Source organism: Anguilla anguilla, chromosome 9, assembly GCF_013347855.1.
Source record: "Anguilla anguilla isolate fAngAng1 chromosome 9, fAngAng1.pri, whole genome shotgun sequence".
NCBI lineage: Eukaryota > Metazoa > Chordata > Actinopteri > Anguilliformes > Anguillidae > Anguilla > Anguilla anguilla.
In genome coordinates this window covers 32,440,544-32,463,015 of record NC_049209.1, presented here as the reverse complement: position 1 = coordinate 32,463,015, position 22,472 = coordinate 32,440,544, and the positions used below count along the sequence as shown (strand labels likewise).

Below are 22,472 nucleotides of genomic sequence, written 5' to 3'. Positions count from 1 at the left end.
CATATTGTTCCACAGTTTGTTCTGCAACAATCCTAAACGTGATTGAAACCATTCCAGATTAGACTGAGGTGTTGAGGTGTGAGTGGGAGCTTTCTGGCTGTCTTCTAAAAAAACCTCAGGGGCTCCTCTATGCAAGCATCATTATACTGTTTCTGCAACCAGACTTATATATTTATTTCCTCATATAGGAAATAAGCCCTGCATACGCACACACACACACACACACACACACACACACACACACACACACAAATCCATCAATGTTGTTGAAAGCTTAGTTCATGTTAAAATATGATGCCAAATACATTTTTAACAGTCACACAAACTGTATAATTGTATTTATTCCATTATTTAAATAGTTTATTCCTGGTCTGGGTTGCAGGAGGGGCTGGAGCTGATCTCAGTTTGCATTGGGTGAAAAGCAGGGATACACATTGCCATACATGTAAACGTGTGTAGACGGTGCCACTGTACCCAGTGAGCTGAATCAGATGTTTAGTCTGTCATAGTGCTTGGCCACTTCATTGCCGCTAGTAGCTATTATTATTATTATTATTATTATTATTATTATGTCTTAGGTTGCTGCAAATCTGACTTTCAAAACCACTGTTAAATAAATCAGCATACAAATTCTGAATGAACATAAACATTGTACTTTCATTCCTATGCATCACGATCAAGTGGGAACTGGATGATTAATTGAGAAGATGGTGGCCACAATGAAATTAATGATTTTTTAAACTTGTGGCTGGAGACTATACTGCCCCCTTGGTGGTGGAAGACTTAAATACATGAAATAGCAACCCTGTTATTTGTCGTTATAAAACGAAACAACAGCAAGGCCAAAGTGTGAGGGCTGTGGGGCTGAGTTTGAGCTGATCCCTGTTATTTTCCTCTCCCAGTTCCATTCCCCTCTCTGCCATTGAGTCCGTGAGAAAAAGTATTAATCAGAACTGTCTCAGTAAATATCCAGCAGAGTAAATGAAAAAGCAAGCTGTGTGCATTGCCCTGGATAGAGGTGCCTGCCAGCAAATAAACAAGCATAATGCACTGACTGACTCAATTTTCCCCATAAGATTCAAACTTTTGAGTTCCTGTTGTTTTGCCACTGACAGCACACCACACGGAGATGTGTTTCATTACTGGAAGCTGTAGTTCTACCTGCCCACTACTACTGGCCTATCTTATTTATTTGTTCACTTATTTATTATTGATGCACAGAGACATAGAATTACAGAGTCCCTTCTGTGTACAAACATAAATTCATGGCATTTGTGATATATTTTCTCTTGATAAAAACTGCAGCAACCACAGAATGCCCTGTGTATGTTTTGTTCTACCTACCTGAGTCACAAATTAATAATTGAGAACCCAAAGCCAATTCACCCACTCCCATCCCCATGCTATCAGCTCAATATATGGCAAGGATGTAGATCTCATTTCCACTTTGGGGGGGACAACAAACAGGACATTTTCTTAAGGGCTTTTGCTTTTGTACAACATGATCCTTTGTGTATGTTTGGTATTGATTTGTATGTGAGCAGATGCTAGAAAGTGCAATAAAGACAAACATATAATAGCAGCATGATATAAAACTAATTTAAATGTATGGTTGTGCAGGTAATGGACAAAGAATGAAAGCACAGTTTTTCAACCGTGAATGGTTCTGATGGTTCCACAATAGTGTGGGTCACATTTTCTTTGGGTGCCCTTGTAAATCTTTGCCAATGATACTTAATGAACTTAAAGATACTGTTTGGTTGTCTTCACCCAATTTGAAAGTATTTCTTCATGACAGAGAGGTGTGTAGTATTTGATGACAGTGCCCCCATCCGCAGAGCCTGAATAGTCAGCTAATAGTTTGACTACCAAGTCTGACTCCTCGCTTATGCTGTATCAACGTTGTATCAATACATGCCTGTTGGGCATTCATGGGATGTTCTGCAATGATGCATGAGAGAGCATTCATTGCTTGCCTCAATGACATCATTATCTTTCTCCTGGAAGAGTGCTGTTTATTCTTCCTGCGGAATTTCAGAGGCTAGAAGATTCTATACCATAGTCTATATGGGTCTTACTGCCAGCACACAATGGCCCGACATCCTCTTAAGTGACTTCACACTTTTTTGTTCACTACCTGTAGAGAGCACACTCGCCTGTTGAGGATGAGCTGAGCATATCTTCCAATAGTTAACCAGTACCACCTACTGTGTGATACTGGTATTACGCATATTGTGCACACAAAATTCCAGGCACTCCAATACCTTTTCTCAATTGCTAAGTCAATATCAATGACGCGATGATCAACATGTCACCGCAATAACATAAATAAGCCAATGATAAAAAGTTTACAAAACAGTTATTTCTGGATGTTTTCATTATGAAATGGTAATGATAAACATAACCATCTACACATAGTACAAAATGCAGTGAAGAAAGCTTTGTCAACAAAATTAAATCATTTGTTCACAATTCACAATTACTTCTATAATTATGAATCTCTACTGTACATACTTTGTACTTGTCCAGCAAATAAGCAATTGTTTGTGCATGAAAGAAGTCATCTTTCAATTTGTGTTTACAAGAATGGAACAAGTGAGAGGGAGGGGAACAAGAACAATTGTAAGGGTAAAGGAGATGAAGAGGGATTACAATATGGGGTGGTGGAGCATCACCAAGAGCAGATATTTCGGACGAACAATCAGTAACCATGTTGTAGGCCGGTGGCATGTCTGGAGAGTGAGACTCAACAGACCAATTACTTTCCCATTTAGCACTTTATTGTCATTAATCCACCAATTAAACAATAGAAGATGCAACATCTTTCAAAACAAACCATTTGTCACGGCACATTACAGAAGATTAAAGCATTAGTTGGATTGAATATTAATGCACTACGTGTCTGACATAGGTGGCATTAAGAAATCATCCCTCATTATACTTTAAAATTCCCATCTGAAAAGAATTACATCCCTTCATACTTTAAGAATTACCACTAAGGTTGGCAAGAAAACCAGCGAACACGGGTGTTCGCCAGGCCCGGGCTTGGGGACTCCGGAGGTAGGCAACTCCTGAGTCAGGGTCCCTCCAGCGTGACTAATATGAACTAGCCTACACATCCCAAGATGCAAGTGAAAAGAAGGGGTAGCTCTTGTCTGGTTCAAAGGTGACATTTGGTAGAAGCATGGACGTCTCCACGAAATGTAGCTGAAGTTAATTGGCAGTCCAAGTTTCATTCATACAATTTATAAAAGACGGTATTTTACAATACAAAAAAATGAATTCTGAGGGCGATGACGCGTCAAAATATGAACTATTGCATTTGATTTATTTGCATTTGAAAGAGAACGGTTACCAGAAAGCTGCTAACGTGCTCAAAAAGCATGTTACACAGGTAAATTTACGCATTCCAGTCTTCGTAGGGCGCTGTGACGCACCATGTTGCTGTCTTAGCTTGCATGTCTTAGCTAAATTGATTTTTACGCATTCAAACGACTAGAACGGATATCTTTGGTTTTATTGAAATGTAAACCCGACGTAATCTAATAGGTCAACCTATTTATATATCAATGCGTCCTGCATGCAAATGTCTGTATATTATTATTAGCTTTCATATATTTGCAAAATTGGATGTTTTCTGTAATTCTGCCTGGCTCCAGGACACCATGTGTGAACGAATTACGTAACGCCAGGCCAGGGATTCAGCTGGTCTCACCACTTCGGAAAAACGCGTAAAATTACCAAGAAGAAGCACTGCATTGACTAGTCGTACATTTCAACATATTGAAAATGTATTACTTTATTTATTTGCGCTGCAACTTGCAACTAATAGTGCGCTAAGGATGCTTAGCGGGGGGCGTTGCTCATTCTGTGTTTTAACTTTGTTACTTCGTTGTTGCATAGAATGAAACTGCAGCGGTGGCGACTACTCTACATGATATCTACAAGAGTTGGGCAAAGTAAGTCCGTTGCTCATATCCAGTTGTACATGAAATAACTAGGTAATTTACGCACACATTTCCGCTGTGAACTAGCCTACTTGCTTTCCCTTTGTGTTGGAGAGCTACGTTCTTGAGCTTATCTCTGGAATTCTTTCTCCATAAAATTACTGATTTGACTATGTTTCACCTTTATAATATTACGAAAATTCACGTAAGATAGGACAACAGGTTTCATTTTATTTAATATTTTGTGCATAAGCGATCATAGCTTGTTTACTTTGGTTTCAGCCCCTCCCCCACCGAACAGTATGTCCTCTAGACTCCAGAATCTAAAGCTAGAAAAAAGAAGTCACTCTTTGAAAGTCACTGCAGCTTACTTGAAAAGTAGTGGTCAAAACGGGAAACTTGCGAATAAGCAAATATCCTCGTTGTACCATTTAAAATGAACTGTTCTGCTAGGCACTAAACTGTTTCACGCAAATAAAGCTTGGGTAAGCAAAAATAGCACGAGGCAAATACATTAGCTAATTTTCAGTTGTATAAAATAATGAAGATCCGTTAATTAAATCATAATTTTATGTAAGGTTTAAAAAAAATAAAATATTATGAGTGTTTAATGTCTTAATTGAAAAAATAAAGTAACCCCTCCACCACGACTATGGGTGTGCTGTTCCGTCGCTTTTTAATCATATTGCAAATGTGATATAACATACAGGGGTGACTTTTCTGGCAAGGTACATCCTTGTCCCTTATGGGACTTGTATCAAACATTTTGCCAAAATTATTAATTTTTTCCCCAAATTAGTCTTTCTGTGAGTATTTCACCTTTAACGGCGCAGAATGCAGTGTCTCAAAACTTTCCTGAAATTGAGAGTTAATATTTAGAAGCAGCTTGAAATGGTACACACGTGTATTTTTCCATAATTTGTCACTTTCATTTAGACTTTTTTTATTAAGTGTATTGAATTAATTACATTTATTAGGATTTTTAAAAATCAACATGTGGGCCAGTGGTAGAATAATTCATCCATATGTTTGTAATTTATGAATAGTACACATTGGCTATTCATAAATTATAAAGTGTGGCCAGTTTTCTGTTTACAGTGCATTGGTTACAACATTACATTACATTACATTCATTTAGCAGACGCTTTTATCCAAAGCGACGTACAAAAAGTGCATTTTCATGATCGTAGACAACTGCTGAACACGGGTTCAGTAAGGTACAATTACTTATTTTGTAAAGCTACAAGTTACAAGTGAGACAATGTCAATTTTAAGCTAACTAAATAAGCATGAACCTGCTTCAGAGCTTCTGATGCTGTGAAGACAAAGGAGGAACCTGACATTGACACAGACATTGTGAAGAAGTTGGACCCTACTGTTGACTTTGAAAAACTGGGAAAAGATGAAGATAAAGTTTTGCAAGGTACAGGCAACTTGTGAAGCCATATACATATGCTGGAGAGGCCCGTTTCTTGTTTGTAGTGTAAAAGTAATTTGCTTAGCAAATGCCCTCCTCTTGGACGACTTGCGACTCGTGTTCATTTTAATGCCAGTTAAATAGAACTTTACAAGATGTGTGTTCAAAGCCGAAACAATAGAAAAATGAAGTTCTGGAGAAAAGTTGTAAGAATAGGACAAAGCTCGTAACTCAGTAACACAGTACAATTTTTCTTTCTAGAATGGAACGTGTAGTTTTAATAACTTAACTCTGGACTTGGAAGGAGTTGTTTTTACAGCAAATATGAGAAAATATTTTCTTGCAGCACATTACCAGTAATGGGGCCCACACAACAAAAGCTGTGTCCGTTGTAAACTCTTAAACACATATCTAGATATACATAGTCTTTACAAATGGTATCAAATAACTGTTATTTTTTGAGCATTATTCCACTCTAATAAATTCTTTATTGAAAACTCTCGTCTGTCCAAGATTCAACTCCTGAAAAGGGAGTTGAAGCAGTGGAAACCAAACCCATCATTGAAGTGGCTGGGGCCCCCAGCGACTCTCACCCAGTTCCTGCTGATGCTCAAGCACCCAAGGACTCTGACAGTGAGTTTGAGGGTGAGGGTGGAGATGGTACCAAACAGGTATAGATACTAGTTAAGTTCATGCAGAAAGTTTTTAAAAAAACAAGACAAATCATTTGAATATTTCACTTGAGATGTTTAGTCTGTTACCTGGATTCAGTATTATGAATGTTTGTAATTCATCAAAATGAAATTAATAAAAACATTGTATTGTTTTTTGCTGTAAATACTAATGAAGGAGACCCATTTATTTGAATTATTTATTTGTTCTTCTGCCTGAAGCTATGCGTGTCTGCACATCTGTTTGCCAGGTTTTCTTATTCACTTTTGAAGAACACAATGCCATATGGTCTTTGGAGAAAACAAAGCAGAATTGGGGCACTGAATAATTGATTTTGTATGCCCGTTTGAACCCCCAAATATTAAATAGGTGCATAACCAGACAATTATTGGCTGACAGGAATGAAATGGGGATGCAGCCATTTGAGCATCTGTTTTTTATGTGCATCTCACCCCTCAGGCCCCCAAAATGGCCTGGACCCCATCTCTGAGGTGGTAAATGATGCCAAGCCCGCCTCACAGGCGAAGTCTGAGAGCAGCGATGACTCGAGGAGCGAAGAGGAGGCGCCAGTGCCTAAAGTTAGTCCAGCACCTCCTTAATTTTGTGCTCCCATTGTGTACTTACCTTTCACACAAGTAAATGTAATGTATATGGGCTATTTATCCTGGGTTATAAAGAAACAGCAGTACCATTCAGTTAAGTGCATTCCATAGTATTCATGCTGCTAAATTATGTTTTTCATCCCTTGCTGCTGCTAATGTGGAACTCTTATAGACCAGTCAATAATCCGGCCAAAAAAGTTCATTCAGATAGCTTGGTTCTGGTGAGTGATTGTTCTTGCTGAAACCCAGATACTGTGTCACACTCATACTTGTTATATTTGGTATGGCAGAATGCAGGGGGAACCCCTAAACTAACGGCATGCCTGAGTCACCTGACCCGGCAGGGACAGCGCCCATTGCAGCCTCTGTGACACCTAGTCCCACCCTCACCCCAACTCCACCACACACCTCACAAAAATAGTGCTGAGCTCATATTGGCACTGCCAATCAAAGAGCAGAGATGAGATTCCACTGTCACAGCTGTTTTGAGATGAGACTTAGAACTTAAAATTTAATAATGGGCAGTTTGCAAAAACATGATTCTACTATCACTACTATCTACTATAGAAATTGGTGTGAAAAAGTTGTTTTTGAAGAAGCATTAGTTGCACATTGAGTTGGTGTTTTTTTTTAAAACAGTGTATCTAATGTGTGTGCTGTTCTTTTTTTTTTATTTTTAAGAAGCCATCGATCGTCCCAGAACCTACTCCTGTAGAAGACAGTAAGGTCCCTGCAGTCCCTACCTCCAAAAAAGCAGCGAGCTCAGACAGTGACAGTGAATCGGATAGTGAAGATGAGGATCCTGCGTCACAGGTGAGGTCATACTGTATGTCAGGACAAAGGCATACTTTAAACTTAACACTCACTAGATATATATTACCAAAATCATCCGTCAAATCCGTCTTGGGCATTGTTACTTATTCTATAAACCTGGGTGAAATTTTACATTTGACAATCATTTCAGAATATTACATTTATCTTGGTTGAAAAATAAAGTTTGCGGCATATAAACAGAAATAACATTCAGTATAAATATTACTTTAACTAAGCGGTTAGTAGGTACAGTTTCTTGTTTGCATATGTGAATACTCACTCTGTAGCAAATCCTGTTATGGCACTGTTCTGTTGTGTGGATGGGGGTCTCTGTTCCATTATCAAATCCTGATCCTGCTGGACTTGGTATAATTTGCAGGTGTGTAGCACAATCTTTAAACTTGATTCCATGTTCGGTAATTACTTTCCTGCTTGGTAATTAGAATAACCTTTTAGCAGGGGTCTGTTCCTTAAATAGTTGGTCACCTTTTTCCAATACTTTGACCATCATATCTCATATAAGACCTAAATTGTGTGCTGTGTCACGCAAAGTAAAACCTGTTGACATACGGGGAAGACGTTCTCCGCCATTTGGCCACAGAGGGCCTGGACTGCTAGGACACAAGGCCAAGTGACCTTTGAACCTTTGAAATTCTGCCCCCTCTGAGGCCATCTGTGACACGCTATGACCCCCACGAGTCAGTCATCTATTCCTGAACCAGGGAAGCAACTGCACAAAGCAAATGTGCTTGCAGAGTATGTATGCCACTTATTGTAACTGCCTTTTCTGGGTTACATTTTAGCACACATTTCAGTTCAATAAAATACTAAAATACAAATTTTACAGTTGTATCTGGCCAGCTCGCTCTTTGGTGTGGCACCAAAGTTTATGGTGAAAAGTTCTGGTTGGCTACTTGATACTTTCTCATGTGTTACAGAAATGGTAAATGGACTGCATTTATATAGCATTTTATCCAAAGCGCTTTAAAATGGATGCCTCTCATTCACACACACACGGTGAAAGGCTGCCATGCAAGGTACCAATCAGCTCGTTGGGAGCAATTAAGGGGTTAGGTGTATTGCTCAGGGACACTTCGACACGCCCAGGGCGGGGGATCAAACCGGCAACCCTCCGACTGCCAGACAACCGTTCTTACCTCCTGAGCTATGTAGCCACCACTAATGCCATGCCCACCAAGGCCTTAGCAACACCAGTAGCCACCAGCAAGGCTGAGAGCTACAGTGAGGACTCTGACAGTGAGGAAGAGATGAGTCCCACCTGAGAAATTGACACGTCAATCATCAAAGAGTCTGGGGGGCGGGGGGGGTCTGTTCACAGAATTTTTAGGACACCTAGTTCCCGAAAAATAACGAGTGTGGGACAATTTGGTGTTTCAATATTGTGTTCATGTGATGTGAGATGGCGTGATGCGTTTTTGATGGCTAATGTCAATCTCTCCTTAAAAATGACAATCTTGGGAAAATTAAGAAATCATTTAAGATGCTTCTTGCGAACAAATGCATGTGGTTCTGCATTTAAAAAAAGAATAAAATAAAATTAAATAATTACACTTCAGTATAATCATATCACCTAGTACAGGCCAGAACTGTGCAAAATGAAGGCTTTCCCCTTTTGGATAGGGCTCATTTGTGGAACTACTATTCTAGCTTCCACTTTCAGGTTTTTGGTAAGTTCCAGGTTACAACTGATTTCATCTGTTAGCAAACCTGTCTTGTTCTCAAAACTACCCCTTTATATCTACGAGCACATGGCAAAGGATTGTGGGCCATCAGTGAGAACTTTCCAGGAAGCAGTAATGAGAGCTGTAGGCTTTTCCCTGGCTGCCTTTGTTAATTCTGCACTGGGTTTTTTAGAAGGCAACCCTGACCCCGAAATCAGCTGCCAGAAATCCTGAGAAGCCAGCTCCAGCCAAGGGAGCTCCCGCAGAACCTGCCAAGCTCAGCCAGCCCACCCCCATGCAGGCTAAAGCTGCACCCAAGGCCCCGGCTTCAGGGAAGAAGGCCGAGAGCTCAGACAACACGGACGACTCGGAGAGTGAGGAAGAGGAGGAGAAGGCTCCAGTGCAGGTGGGAGTTTTTACATCATGTTGTGTAATGGGGTCCTGCGCCCTTCCTGTGTAATGACACATTCACAAACAGACCGATATGACAGACCCCAACATATGCTGAAGCATGTCCCCTGCCCTGTGTGCTTGTGTGTGTGTGTGATGTGTGTGTGTTTGGCTTACAGAAGAAGGTAACTCCCACAAAAGCTCCACCCAGCAAAGTGGCCACACCCACAGCAGCCAGAAAGTCTGAGAGTTCAGACAGCGACAGCGAGGAGGAGACACCTGCACAGGTGAGTCTCACCTGAGATGGGCAGAGTGGTTCTGTGTAGAGCATGCACTTCTCAGTGACAACCCATCAATGAACACACTCAGTGCTTTTACATGCACAGTTGAAATCGATCTATATTAATAGCTCGATTTGGCCAAAGATGAGATTTAATTGGGTTATTGTCATTGTCCCAGTATACATGACTCGGAAAGAATAAATTTATTGACCAGAGGTGTCTGATGAAGGCTTCTTACAAATCCTGCTTCCTCCAATTTTGTCGCAACTTTTTTTGAATAGTTCGCCATTCCGCGTTTTTCTTCCATCCATGTATTTTAGGATATTTAACTCCTTTAGTTGTGATAGCATGAAGTTGGTCTCCTCGTCCATCCAGAAATGTATTTTTTTCGCCATGGTATTAGGGAGGGCAAAACGGAGCTTTAGAATGTCGCCAGCAGTGTATGCACGTGAGCTCAACAATGCATTTCTCACAGAAAAGGTTGTTTGTCGCCTTTTTTTTTTGTTTTGAATGGTACTTGCTCAATCGAACGGCAAATGTGAAAAACATTTGATTATAGTCAGCGGCACTGAAATTTTCTGTCACACCCTCAATAAACGGCAAATGTCCCAGTAGAAGATTGAATTCAATCTTTTAAAGTTATATATTTTAAGTCCAGTTTTAGCCGGACTAATACAATACATTGACTTTTTCAAGCATCATGTAAACCCACTGCCTGTCAGAGTGGGAATGAGGTTATCAAGTAATACATTTGCTAAGTAGACCTCAGGCTTAGTTGTATACTTTTATTATTTTATTTAAGCATTGTAAAATAGTATTGATGGAAAACCCTGCACATACTAATTTACCATACCATTTTGTAATTTTATTTTGAAATGCAATGTTTTAGTTTTTGAATGTGTCCTAGTATGCCTATTACAAAAACTGTATTCTTTTTTTGTTTATTTTGTGCTATGGTAGGTATTACATAGTAATTACACTGTTTAACTTTCAAACAGCTGTTCTAGTGTTAATGCCTGCCATCAGTCCTTGATAGGGGCAGCCACAGAAGTTCCTGTTTACACTGTTTCTGTTTGAATTTGGCTTTAGAAAGCACCGGCAATGCCTAAAGCTACAGCTGGAGCCCAAGCCAAGCAAACCCCAACCAAGGGGGGCTCTGTGGGCCCAGGGAAGCCTGGCCAGCCCACCCCCAGCCAGGATAAAGCTAGTTCCAAGGCCCCTGCTTCGGGGAAGGAGGCCAAAAGCTCGGAGAGCGGGAGCACAGACGATTCGGAGAGCGAAGAGGAGGCTGCTCCACTTCTAAAGGTTTTTTTTTTTGTTTATTTCTTGTTTCAGACAAAATTTACATTCAAAATGACGATGTTGTTGGTTGTTTTTCAAAGAGGGAGATAGGTATCAACCATACAAGAAGAGTCGTGCAACCTATGCAAGGTGAAACAAAAATATCGTAATTTTATAGGGGACATTATGAATTTCATATGAATTCTGCCAATATAGCAGGAGATGCCAGAGGTTTCTTCACTGCCCTATTGTATTTTCACATTATTATTATTAGTACAATCTCCCAGTAAATCCATTGCACTGAAATTTCTGGTTGTATGATATGCCATTTAAAAAAATTTAATAGTAAGGATATAAAATTATGCTGAGCTGTGCCCCACCCTGTGGTATGACACTCAGGATATGATGACATGTCAGATCAAGGGGTACACAGATGTGCTCATGTCTTCCAGAAGACAAAGGCCGCTCCGGTCACCCCAGCAAAGCCGGTTGCTGTGGCAACCCCTGGCAAGGCCAAGGCCACACCCAAGGCCACGGCACCCGCTAAGAAGGAGGAGAGCGAGAGCACAGAATCCTCGGATAGCGAGGCGGAGGCACCGCCCAAGAAGCTTCCGGCGACTCCGGCCAAGCCCATCCCACCCTCCCCCAGCCGGGCTATGGCTACACCCAAAGCGCCTGCGGCCGCAAAGAAAGAAGGGAGTTCAGGGAGCGAGAGCACGGACGATTCGGAGAGCGAGGAGGAGAAGGCTGCTGTTAAGAAGGTTAGTTACTTCCTAGTACTGACTGCTGTGCCAGAGGCAGACCTGTTAAAATCAGGAGCCTGTTGGGTGTTCTGGGCACAGATTCTGTATGCCAACCAGATATTCATCTCTGTAATTCTACATCAAGCATTCTGCCTCCCTAGAAACATTCCAGTTGATACTTTACTGCCATTTAGCAGGCGCTCTAATTCAGTGAAAGTAGCAAAGATCAGGGACTGAAGTTCATTACTTCCCTAGCAGGGAACTGCAGAGCAGTGAAGAGGGGTTTTGTGAGTATTCATATGTAGGTATGACCAAGTACAGTACTCGAGCTCTGGGTTTTCTACAGACTACTGATTTGAACCACCTGGTACCAACTGGATTCGGTAGTCATTAAAACGCGTATAAGTTGGTAGGAATGCAGGAACTAACCATTAAGTAAGAATATGCACAATCTGTCATCTTTGGTAGCCTGTCCACCTGCTGCACTTATTCTAGGTTTTAAGTACCCAGAAGCCCACAGTCCAATCTAGTCCTGTCTGAGTCATTGGCAACTGGCTGGCAGTCCAGTAGTGCAGTGACTGTTTGGCCATGGCCTCATCCTTGGAGGTTTTCCACAGGCAGTAGGCTGATTCGCTAGTGGAAGTACATGCTTAGGAAGAGTGCATTTGTGATAATTTGGAAGAACCTATTGAGGACATTGTAGCAATGGGAAAGGCTTAGAAACTGGCATTTGGTCTTCCTTTGACTTCGCAAATTGAGTTACAGTTAGCCTTCGGACTGGTAGGGTGGGTTCGGGTTGAACGTTATCCATGAACAAGATGAGGCTTCTTATTTTGGACAGATCTGCCTGTCTCCAGTTTATTGCGGTGATTCGCACTGTTGATTTTAAAGCTCTATAGCCCTTTACTTCCAGATGCTAAAATCAAGCAGTCAGCTATTTGTATCTAGCAGGTTGTGGCCTGTCAGACATATTTACCCATATGTTTTTATAGATTAAAGTTTGGCATGCACTGTAATTGTTAATTGACCGAACCGTCTGTCTGATTATATCCTCTTCATGAAACTTCTGTTAGGTGAAAACGTGTACGCACAACATTTTTGCAAACATTATACTAGCCTACATACAGCTTCCCTTTTTAATTTTCTCGTAGGGGTGCCTCCCTTTGTATGACAAATTCTGTGTGAATTCCCCCCACAGTAACGGCGGCCTTTCCCCTCCCGCCAGTCTATCAAAACGGTGTTTTTCTCTGTGGGTGCTCATTACTGGCTTGTATGTGTGGGAAAGTGCAGGCAACAGTAAGCTAACTGGGGCTCGCTTCCAAGAATGCATCCAAGCGTTTGTTGTTTTTAAACGTTGAATAGAAGCCGACACCCATCACCCCAGAGAAGCCAGCGGCTGTGAAGACCCAGGGCCAGGCCAGCGCCACGCCCAAAGCCGCACCCAAAACAGCAGCTCCTGCCAATGAGGACAGCGAGAGCTCGGAGACCTCGGGGAGCGATAAAGAGGTCATAGTGAAGGTCAGTGTCACGCCCTCACGGTCAGTTTATACTCGTGGTGCATGTTTAAAGATGAACCTTGAACAGTCGCCCCATTCCAAACGTGTGCTTTCCCCATTTCTCAATTTTGCGTCAATCAAAAGGTGGCAGGGACTCCCAAGGCAAAAGCTGTGCTGGCCACACCTAAAGCCACACCCGTTGCCAAACCTACAGTACCAGAGCCCGCGGAGGAGGATGAGGGCTCAGATTCCTCAGACACTGAGGAAGAGGCTCAGCCAAAGGTCAGCAGCACAATCGCTGTGTGGATTAAGTTTCTTTGTGAAAACAAGAAGCTCTGTGATTCTGTTAGACTACTCAATATTTTATAGCAGTTCTGTAATTGAAACCTTGACTTTTTGCTGATTTTTTGATTGACTCAAACCATTTGTTAAGCCGTTTGCAAGAGCGGGCAAACTCTTTTGGTTATTGCACCTTGAAAGGGCCGCAGATCAGACCTGATAGATCTTCTCATTTCATACCCACCATCAGAATGTCCCGGTGTTGTCTAAGGCAGTGCTGGCCACGCCTGAGGCAGTACCCAAGTCCACACCCAAGATCCCTGTGCCTTCAAAAGGAGGTAGCAGTGAGGACTCTTCAGAAAACGAAGAGACTCCCCCCGCTGGTAAGGATGTTTCAGTTGCGCGTTTCACAATTCTGGTGGCGTGAGAAAAAACTTGGTGGGAATGAAACGCACACAGGAAATGACCTAAATTCTTACAATGACTATAAAAGGCAGATAAAGGGAACAGTGCTTCCCGTACTGCTTTTGTTTCTCGATACAACCTAACAGTGCATCTTGAAATATTTGAATTGGCATTCCTCTAGTTGAAGCTGTGAAGACCCCCACAGACAAAGCGCCTGATGCTACTGCTACTGCTGCTGCTATTTCGCCAGCCACGCCCGCCTCACCTGAAAGAAAGGAAGAGGAGGAACCCACACCTACACCTGCTCAGGTGAAACTTTGTGCACACTGGGTGTGTGAGTGCAAGCTGTCCGTGCGATCTCTTATTTCATGGTTCACATGATGGATGCATGTCTTGTCTTCACAGGAAGTGACTGCACTGAAGAGCCCTGAGCCTGTCCTTCTGGAAGGTGACATATTTCGTCAGCTGTCTTCCTTTCCTTCTTTCACAATGATGTGACCTGTAGTGCATTTGTCAGGTTTTGCACCTCGGTCAGCAGACCTCGCATGCTGAAATTCATGGCACTGATTGTTTGTCATGTTGTACATTTAATTGGGTTCTCTGACGGATTGATTCTTGCTAAAACAATTGAAAATCTCTTCCTAATTAACTCATGCAACAATGACTGTCTTGTTTGTACATGGACATGTGCTGAAATGCTGCTTTCTGTTTGAAAAGAACAAATGTCAGTCTCATAATTCCATCTGCAATTCCACAGTCATTAGAAATTAGCGGTCCTAGTTTGTCTGTGGGTGGTGTCGGTGTGTAAGACCTGTAGTAATGTGTCTGGGTGGTGTAGGTGTGTGAGACCTGTAGTAATGTGTCTGTGGGTGGTGTCGGTGTGTGAGACCTGTAGTAATGTGTCTGGGTGGTGTAGGTGTGTGAGACCTGTAGTGATGTGTCTGTGGGTGGTGTAGGTGTGTGAGACCTGTAGTAATGTGTCTGTGGGTGGTGTCGGTGTGTGAGACCTGTAGTAATGTGTCTGGGTGGTGTAGGTGTGTGAGACCTGTAGTGATGTGTCTGTGGGTGGTGTAGGTGTGTGAGACCTGTAGTAATATGTCTATGGGTGGTGTAGGTGTGTGAGACCTGTAGTAATGTGTCTGTAGTTTGTGTAGGTGTGTGAGACCTGTAGTAATGTGTCTGTAGTTGGTGTAGGTGTGTGAGACCTGTAGTAATGTGTCTGTGGTTGGTGTAGATGCGTGTCTGTCTGTCGTATTTTCTGTGATAAATGGAAGTATGGTTACCATAGTGACGTGCCTGTGGATGTGACGTTTGTTCATATACAGCCTCAGAAAAGGCCATCCCAGCCACAGAAGAACAGAGCTCAGAGACCGGCAGTCCTGGTGAAGAGGAGACCTCCCAGGTGGGTACAGCTGTTAATCACTCCTGTATGGACCAAAAGACTGCTTCCTTAACAGCAAAATCCTGATGCCTACAGCCGTTTTTGGCAGATGGATGTTTGGATATGCAACAGGATCATAAGACCTCGGAGGCCACAGTAAATATTGCATTTTCACAAAAATATAAAAAACTAGGGCTGTCAATCGATTAAAATATTTAATCGCGATTAATCGCATGATTGTCCATATTTAATCGCGATTAATCGCAAATTAATCACACATTTTTTATCTGTTCAAAATGTAGCTTAAAGGGATATTTTTCAAGTGTTTAATACTCTTATCAACATGGGAGTGGACAAATATGCTTGCTTTATGCAAATGTATGTTTATTTATTATTGGAAATCAATTAACAACCCAAAACAATGACACATATTGTCCAGAAACCCTCAAAGGTGCTGCATTTAGCATAACAAAATATGCTCAAATCATAACATGGAAAACTCAAGCCCAACAGGCAACAACAGATGGGCATATTGACCTGCTAAATTTAACATTACTTAGTAATATGAGTAGTCACACAATGTAGTGTGTCCAACTTTACGCTTATAAAGGTTCACTAAAACATCCCCTGTTATTTTAAGCATTAACACAAAACGATGGACCTCAATGCATCGCAACAACAGACACATTGTACAACCGGTACATTGGTCAGCTAAATTTTCCATTACTCAAAGATCATTCCCTGGATCCCTCGCACTTCTAAAGCAAATCACACAACGTAATTGTGTCCAACCTCACATGGGGAAAATAAAGGCTCACAAAAACATCTTCTTCTACTATATGGGATCAAAACAGGATGATACAAAATAAAACAAACAATAAATAAAGTGAGCAGGAAACAATGGAAAGGGAGTATAATACAGAACTAGGACTCGAGCTAGGATATTGTAGTTAGGCTATACTTCCATTTCTTTGGATACAACAGTTAGGCTACTTCGATTTCTTTGCACCGAGCCACTTGCTTAAACAGACAAGCCTGTTTACATTGTCGGACAACAGGGCAGGTCCCTTCTTCTGAACGATATGCCCAGACAATGAAAAACTGCGTCCATGCTGTTTTACTCGGGATAACATGGATTCCCACAGAAAACACTGCTGTATTTTATTGTTAAGGAGTATATTAAATGAGTAAACAGAGTGAAACCGCGAAACTAGTTAGGCTGCAGTAGTACTGAAATGTAAATATGGTATCACTGTCAGGTGTTTCGTTATATCATTTGCAGCATTTATTTCTGAGCAAAATAATGTTTTCTAGCTACGCTGGCTAGCAAAAAAAGTTGCTGATGGATATCGTAACTTTTAAATTTCATATATTGCTATAATGAATGGGAAACATAAACGATACCAACACATGTCACATAATCACACACCCAAATGAAAATGCATGAAAAGCCTAAATACACCATTTTTCTTCCTTACCACAAACTACAAATGCCGCCATTTATCTTAATGTGACGTCCCCAATCCGGAAGTCGGAAAAGTCGGAGCTCTGAAATGATGCTCGAATTTCTGACCTATAATTCTGAGTTCTACGACCGTTCAGTTGCTTTTTTCACAAGTCGGGCCTCGTTTTTTACTAGTTCTGAGTTGTCTTGAACGCAGCATAAGGGTCGGGCAAATGTTCATAACAGAACGTGCGTTAACAAAATTAGTGGCGTTAAAACGAATTTGCGCTAACGTGTTATTATCGCGTTAACTTTGACAGGCCTATAAGAAACATACCTGCACTCTTGCAGTAGCTGGAAATTGGCATACAGTCCTTGTGCAAGCTTGTAATGTGGCAGCTTGTCCTGAAGGGGGCAGTTGTAGGATTCCGCATTCTCCATTCATCCAAATGACACGTGAATCGTTTCCAGCCTCCTCCAGAGCCCGTGGCCCCATGCCTGAAGTCCACACCAAAGAGCAAGAAAAGCAAAGAAGGGAAGAAAAAGGGCAAGAAAAAGAAGAAGAATTCTACGCTGTTTGAGGATGAGAACGCCAGCCCTGAGGTCCCTGTGAAGGGTAAGAACAGCTCCCCCGCTCCACGTGCCCTGAAGGAGCCCTGTTTGGACAGTACTCCCATCGATCTGGATGAATTAATAGCAGAGGCACGCAAAGGTACCCCAACCCCCAATATACTGCATCATCTCCCCATCATAGGCCAAACAAATGGTTTATTTTGTTTTTATTTCTTGAGATTGTTGGGGTTGGTAAGGTTTAATGTACAGTTTGGGCAGTGGTCTGAACTTTGTGACCCTCATTTAAACTTGAACCCAGCTTAAACCCATTTAATCCCTTAAATCTTGTGTGTTCAGCTGCTGAGGACACCCCCAAAGAGGAGGAGGTATCCGAGGGTGATGCTAGCCCACTGAACGCCAAATCCGAGACTCCTCAGGTTAGAGCATTTCAGGTTGATCTCAGGAGCATGTGTGAACATTACTGATTTTCATTTTGCTTGTTCGTGTTTGCAGGATATTCTACCCCCGAACACTGTTTTGGGTCTTTTGCTGTATTTTCTGTTTTTTTTAAACATTTTTTACTGTTAAATTCAGCTAAACACAGAAGCACTCAGAGTTAAAGAACACATGAAAGTCAGGGTGGAACTGGGAACTGGTCTGTTTATGGAAGAATATTGCCCAAAACAGAAAACAATTATGTTAACGAAGCTAGCAAACAATTATATGATATTCATATAAATGTGTTCAGAAATTACTCAAATATGTCAAATGTGCCTTGGATTTATGATGATCTTTTTTTTTCTAGTTTCTTTTATGTTGGATTTGTTTTCTGTTTTATATTAAATAACATTATTGTTCTCTTCTCTGTCTGCAGTCTGTACCTGAGGAAGTGCCTGTTGAGCCTGCTGTTGAGACCCCCCCGGCAGACGCCCCATCATCGGTAGAGACCCCAGCTCCACTGGCCAAGAGGAAGAGGGTCGAAGAGGAAACGGAACTCCCTGCCAAGAAGAAAAAGAAGAAGAAGAAGAAGAAGAAAACGGGCCAGCCAGAGACCGAGATCGTCGAAAACGAACAGCCGGCGCTAGCCGCTTCGTCTCCAGCTGGGGGATGCAGTGACTCCGGGAAAAGTACGGATGTGGAGAAGAAGCTGGCGTTTGGCCTCTCAGGTAAGAGCAGCAGCCAAACGGGTGGTGAGCAGCACTGGATCAACCAGCTATCCTGCCTCAATGTTAAAACCTTCAGTCTGATTCCCTGATCAAGACCCTGCTCTTCAGTGCAGATGAGTGACGGTTTAGTTTTATGAGTAGGGAGTGGTGTTCTGATGCCTCTGAGTTTGTATTCTGGGAGGATGCGGGTTCAAATCTCATGAATTTGAATGACATGAATTTCACAGTCAGTGTGCTGCAATAGAAATGGATAGCGTGTAACAAAGTAAGCTGTGTATAAGCGTGGCTGCGATATAGATGACTAAACATAATAATGCATTGACGGGAAAGATGAAGACTAGATTAAAAGTCACGCATTGGTGCTTTGAAAAATCACACTGTGTGTCCACCACTTTATATGCACTGCAGGTTGAAATTATTCCTCTGTTTGCAGATGAAGATGTGGCTGAGCTGGATGCCGATTCAGCTGTAAACTGTGGCTCCACAACTCTCGTCCTCTCAGCCAAATCACTGAAGAAAAGAAAGAAGAAGCTTAAAAAGAAAATGATGGCAGCAATGCTTGCAAAAGAGGTGGCGGTGGAGAATGGGACACCCACAGTCCAGAAAAAGGACAAGAAACCCAAAAAGAATAAGAAAGCCACACCTCTGGCTACAGTCTCACAGCAGCCCACAGTCACGACCAGTCAATCAGGAGCCTCATCTAAAACACCAGGGAAGGCAGCTGCACCCAATGCCACACCCGGCAAGAGGCCGTTCCCGACACCGGCCACGCCCGAAACGGATGAGCAGGAGGCCCCAAAAAAGAAGAAAAAGTCAGAAAAAAAGGGCCCCAAAAAGGTGAAAGCAGAGCCGGAAACTCCTCTGCCATCTCCGCCCAAGAAAAAAAAGAAAGACAAGAAAGGGAAGCAGAAGGAGCCTACTGAGGTGGCGGCCGCGGAGGAGATAAAGATTGTGGTGGAGGACGCATCTCCCTCCATTGCTGTGAATTCCAGCCCCCTTTCGGAAAAGAAGAAAAAAAGTCTGTGCTTCTCTTTAACTTTTTCATTTCTCATTTTCTTAGTTGTAGGGAAGGGCGATATATCAGATATATTTTTGAATGCAATAATGGTCATGGCCACCGTGTGGTGTATTGCCTTTTTTTTCATCTTTTTCTCTTTAATTATGCCTGATGAGGTAGTAAACAACCACATTTCAGAGGCCGTGTGGAATGCTTCCGGAAAAAAACCTCACCACTGTTTTATCTGTTGGGTGATCATAAAGCAGCCAATCAGCAGTAAGGCCCCGCAGCTCCATGTGATTGATAAAAACACATAACATGATCACATGGAAGCTGTACAACCTTGGTGCTGATTGGCTGTCTTATCAACACCCAATAGATAGCGGTAATGCTTTTTTCACAGGAAGCATTTCACGCACCCTTTTTAATTTCGTTGTTTACTAACCCGCTTCAGGTATAATTAAAAATAAAAAGGCACAAGGAAAGGTAATGCACCATATGGTGGTGACAGTCATTACTGCATTCAATAATTATCGTCCTGATATATCAGCCGACCATACTGTCATTGAAGAGTAGGGCTATCTGATGAGGCCATTAATTATTTGCCATTCATTAAAATTCCACAGAGAAAAACAAACTGAAGGAAAAGAAGGAGAAGAAGATGAAGATGGAGATGACACCCTTTAAGCCCCCAGCAAAGCTCAGTCCTGACACCCCTGTATCCCTGGGGACCAGTCCCGCATTCACCAAGAGCTCCACAGGAAAGGTATGGAGTAGCTGACCTCTGACCTATGACCCTTCCACTCTACGGTACAGAGAATCCGAACCTTTGAATAACTTGTACTTTGTTCGCTGTGGTTCTCAAGTGAGTATTTGGGAATACGTGTTACTTATTCCCTCCCAGGACAGAAACAAACCGTGTTTGATGCTTTTAAAGCTATGTCCTGGAAGGACTTTCATGTAATTTTTCTTTCAACGTAGCCGTGACAATAAACCCCTGGGTTTAAAGACACAGGGAAACATTTATTTTTGGCCTTCTGAACTTTTACTTTAATTTCTCTGAGGGGGGCACGGAGAGAGAGAGAGAGAGAGAGAGAGTGTAGGAGCACGCCTCGTTATAAAAAATATAAACAAAAAGTGTTTTCCCGTCACACTTACAGGTTCTGGTAACAGAAATAAGAAAAATAAACTAAAATAATGAAATGCATCAAATTATGTCATTCTGCCAGTGCACAGCCTTTTTGTCTTTGGTTTCTTCTCTCTCTCCATGTCCCTCATTCTGTCTCTCTCTGTCCAGACCAACACCTTATACAATGTAAATTTTTTTCTTCTTCTTTTTTCCCCAGAAAAAGAAGTCTTCCAAGAACAAATAATCCTGTATCACTGGGTGCGTAGAGAGCTTTTGATTTTAAATACTTAATAATAAATATCATGGCTTTCCAGGTGGCCAACCCTGGTCCTGGGGAGCCACAGTGTCTGCTGGTTTTTGTTTTCACCACTTAGACCAAAGAAACCCGGTGAGGTGAGTCAACTGCTTTAATTGATCAATTGAAAGCCGAGTATAAACAAAAAAACAAAACCAGCTGACCCTGCGGCTCGCCAGGACCTGGGTTGGCCATTCCTGCAATAAGGCAACATTGCATTGGAATAGACACTTCAGCGATGTTTTTCTTTTTCTCACAAGGGGGTGCCATCACTTACCTGGAAATCGATGAGCTGCTAGCCAGGTGGAAAGGACCATCACATTGAGAATGTTGTTTGGGAAGGAAAAAGGATTTTTTAAAATAATCAACTAATGGCTGCATAGGTTTTTGTATGACTTGTGGGTGGGTGGGGGTGGGGGGGGGTAATTTCTGTTAGCTTATTAGTTTTCTTAACTATTTAACCTTGAATGTGAAATTAGTTCTTGCTGTCTCACGCATGGTATGAGTTTTAGTTCTGTTTCTGTTGAAGGGGTTTGGAGTTGCGTTACACTTTGAAGGCAAGGAACAATAAACATACATTCAATAGTATTTTAAGATGAAAGATAACCCATAACACCTACTGGATGTTATGATGCATCTTGAAAAGTGTTTTTTATTCAGGTAAAAACAGGGAATGCTTTTAGTGCATAACCTCCTCAGTCCTAAACAGAATAATTACTTTGCATTGAAAATCCAATTTCTGAGCCAAGAGTATTATAAGCATCTGTTGTAAGAATGTGCCTGTGCAGGTTAATGTTCATTTTGGGAGTGAGGAGCTTAAATTGATACTAAATAACCTCACTGTGATAGTTGTCAAGAAATTTCTGTTTACAAACCAATCTTTAAGTCACAATAGATAATGGGACAAAATGTGAACCTTTCTGTTTTATCTTTATTTTTTTGATGGAAACTTTTAATAAAATTTTCTTTGTTTTGAATTACAAATATTTGGCTTTCAGAAAATATTTAGATTTTTTCCACTGAACAAAAAAAGGGAGAAATGATCCTTTCCTTTTTCAGTTCTAAGATATTTTGCCTAAATTCATGTAGAAAAGATTGTATTCTTTAACGTAGTTATTTGTTTCATTCATTGGAATGTACAAGGTTGAGCTTCCTGGATGTCTTATTTCCATTTCACAAACACACAACGCTAGCTGCACCATTTAACAGGTGAGGTGGGAAGGTGGTTCAACTACCTCATATTTGCTGTGAACAAATGTGGCGACTTGGGAACACTCCTAAGTTTCCACTGCAATGACGAAATTAATTCATGACATTGTCCTCACAGTACCATTCTTGTTGTAATAGAAAGAAGTTTAACTGACTAACCAACTAGCTACAACATTAGCTTTCTATTTTGGAGTCAAGCTTCTTGCTGGATAGTTGTTTGCTTGATTGACAAATGAGCAAGCTAGTGATGTAGTGGTGAGCATGACAAATAGCACATTCTTTTAAAACCTT

At 41.6% G+C, this 22,472-nt stretch overlaps 1 protein-coding gene across 2 annotated transcripts; it reads left to right on the top strand.

The window, feature by feature from the left end:
• The first annotated feature begins 3,155 nt into the window (after positions 1-3,155).
• On the top strand, positions 3,156-21,328 carry LOC118236779 (nucleolar and coiled-body phosphoprotein 1-like). Of its 2 annotated transcripts, none has more exons than XM_035435404.1 (23): positions 3,156-3,394; positions 3,904-3,959; positions 5,252-5,370; positions 5,878-5,997; positions 6,496-6,614; positions 7,320-7,451; positions 9,327-9,539; positions 9,703-9,810; positions 10,894-11,109; positions 11,538-11,846; positions 13,191-13,346; positions 13,469-13,606; positions 13,854-13,986; positions 14,190-14,317; positions 14,414-14,456; positions 15,334-15,410; positions 17,305-17,545; positions 17,743-17,822; positions 18,260-18,551; positions 18,985-19,569; positions 20,175-20,314; positions 20,895-20,935; positions 21,233-21,328. In XM_035435404.1, the coding sequence occupies exons 1-22, from the start codon at positions 3,278-3,280 to the stop codon at positions 20,919-20,921; spliced, it is 3,549 nt and encodes a 1,182-aa protein (XP_035291295.1). In that variant the 5' UTR covers positions 3,156-3,277; the 3' UTR covers positions 20,922-20,935; positions 21,233-21,328. The 2 variants fall into 2 exon arrangements, with proteins under 2 accessions (XP_035291295.1, XP_035291296.1); XM_035435405.1 differs by having other exon boundaries at positions 3,157-3,394; positions 17,305-17,449.
• The last annotated feature ends 1,144 nt before the right edge of the window (positions 21,329-22,472 follow it).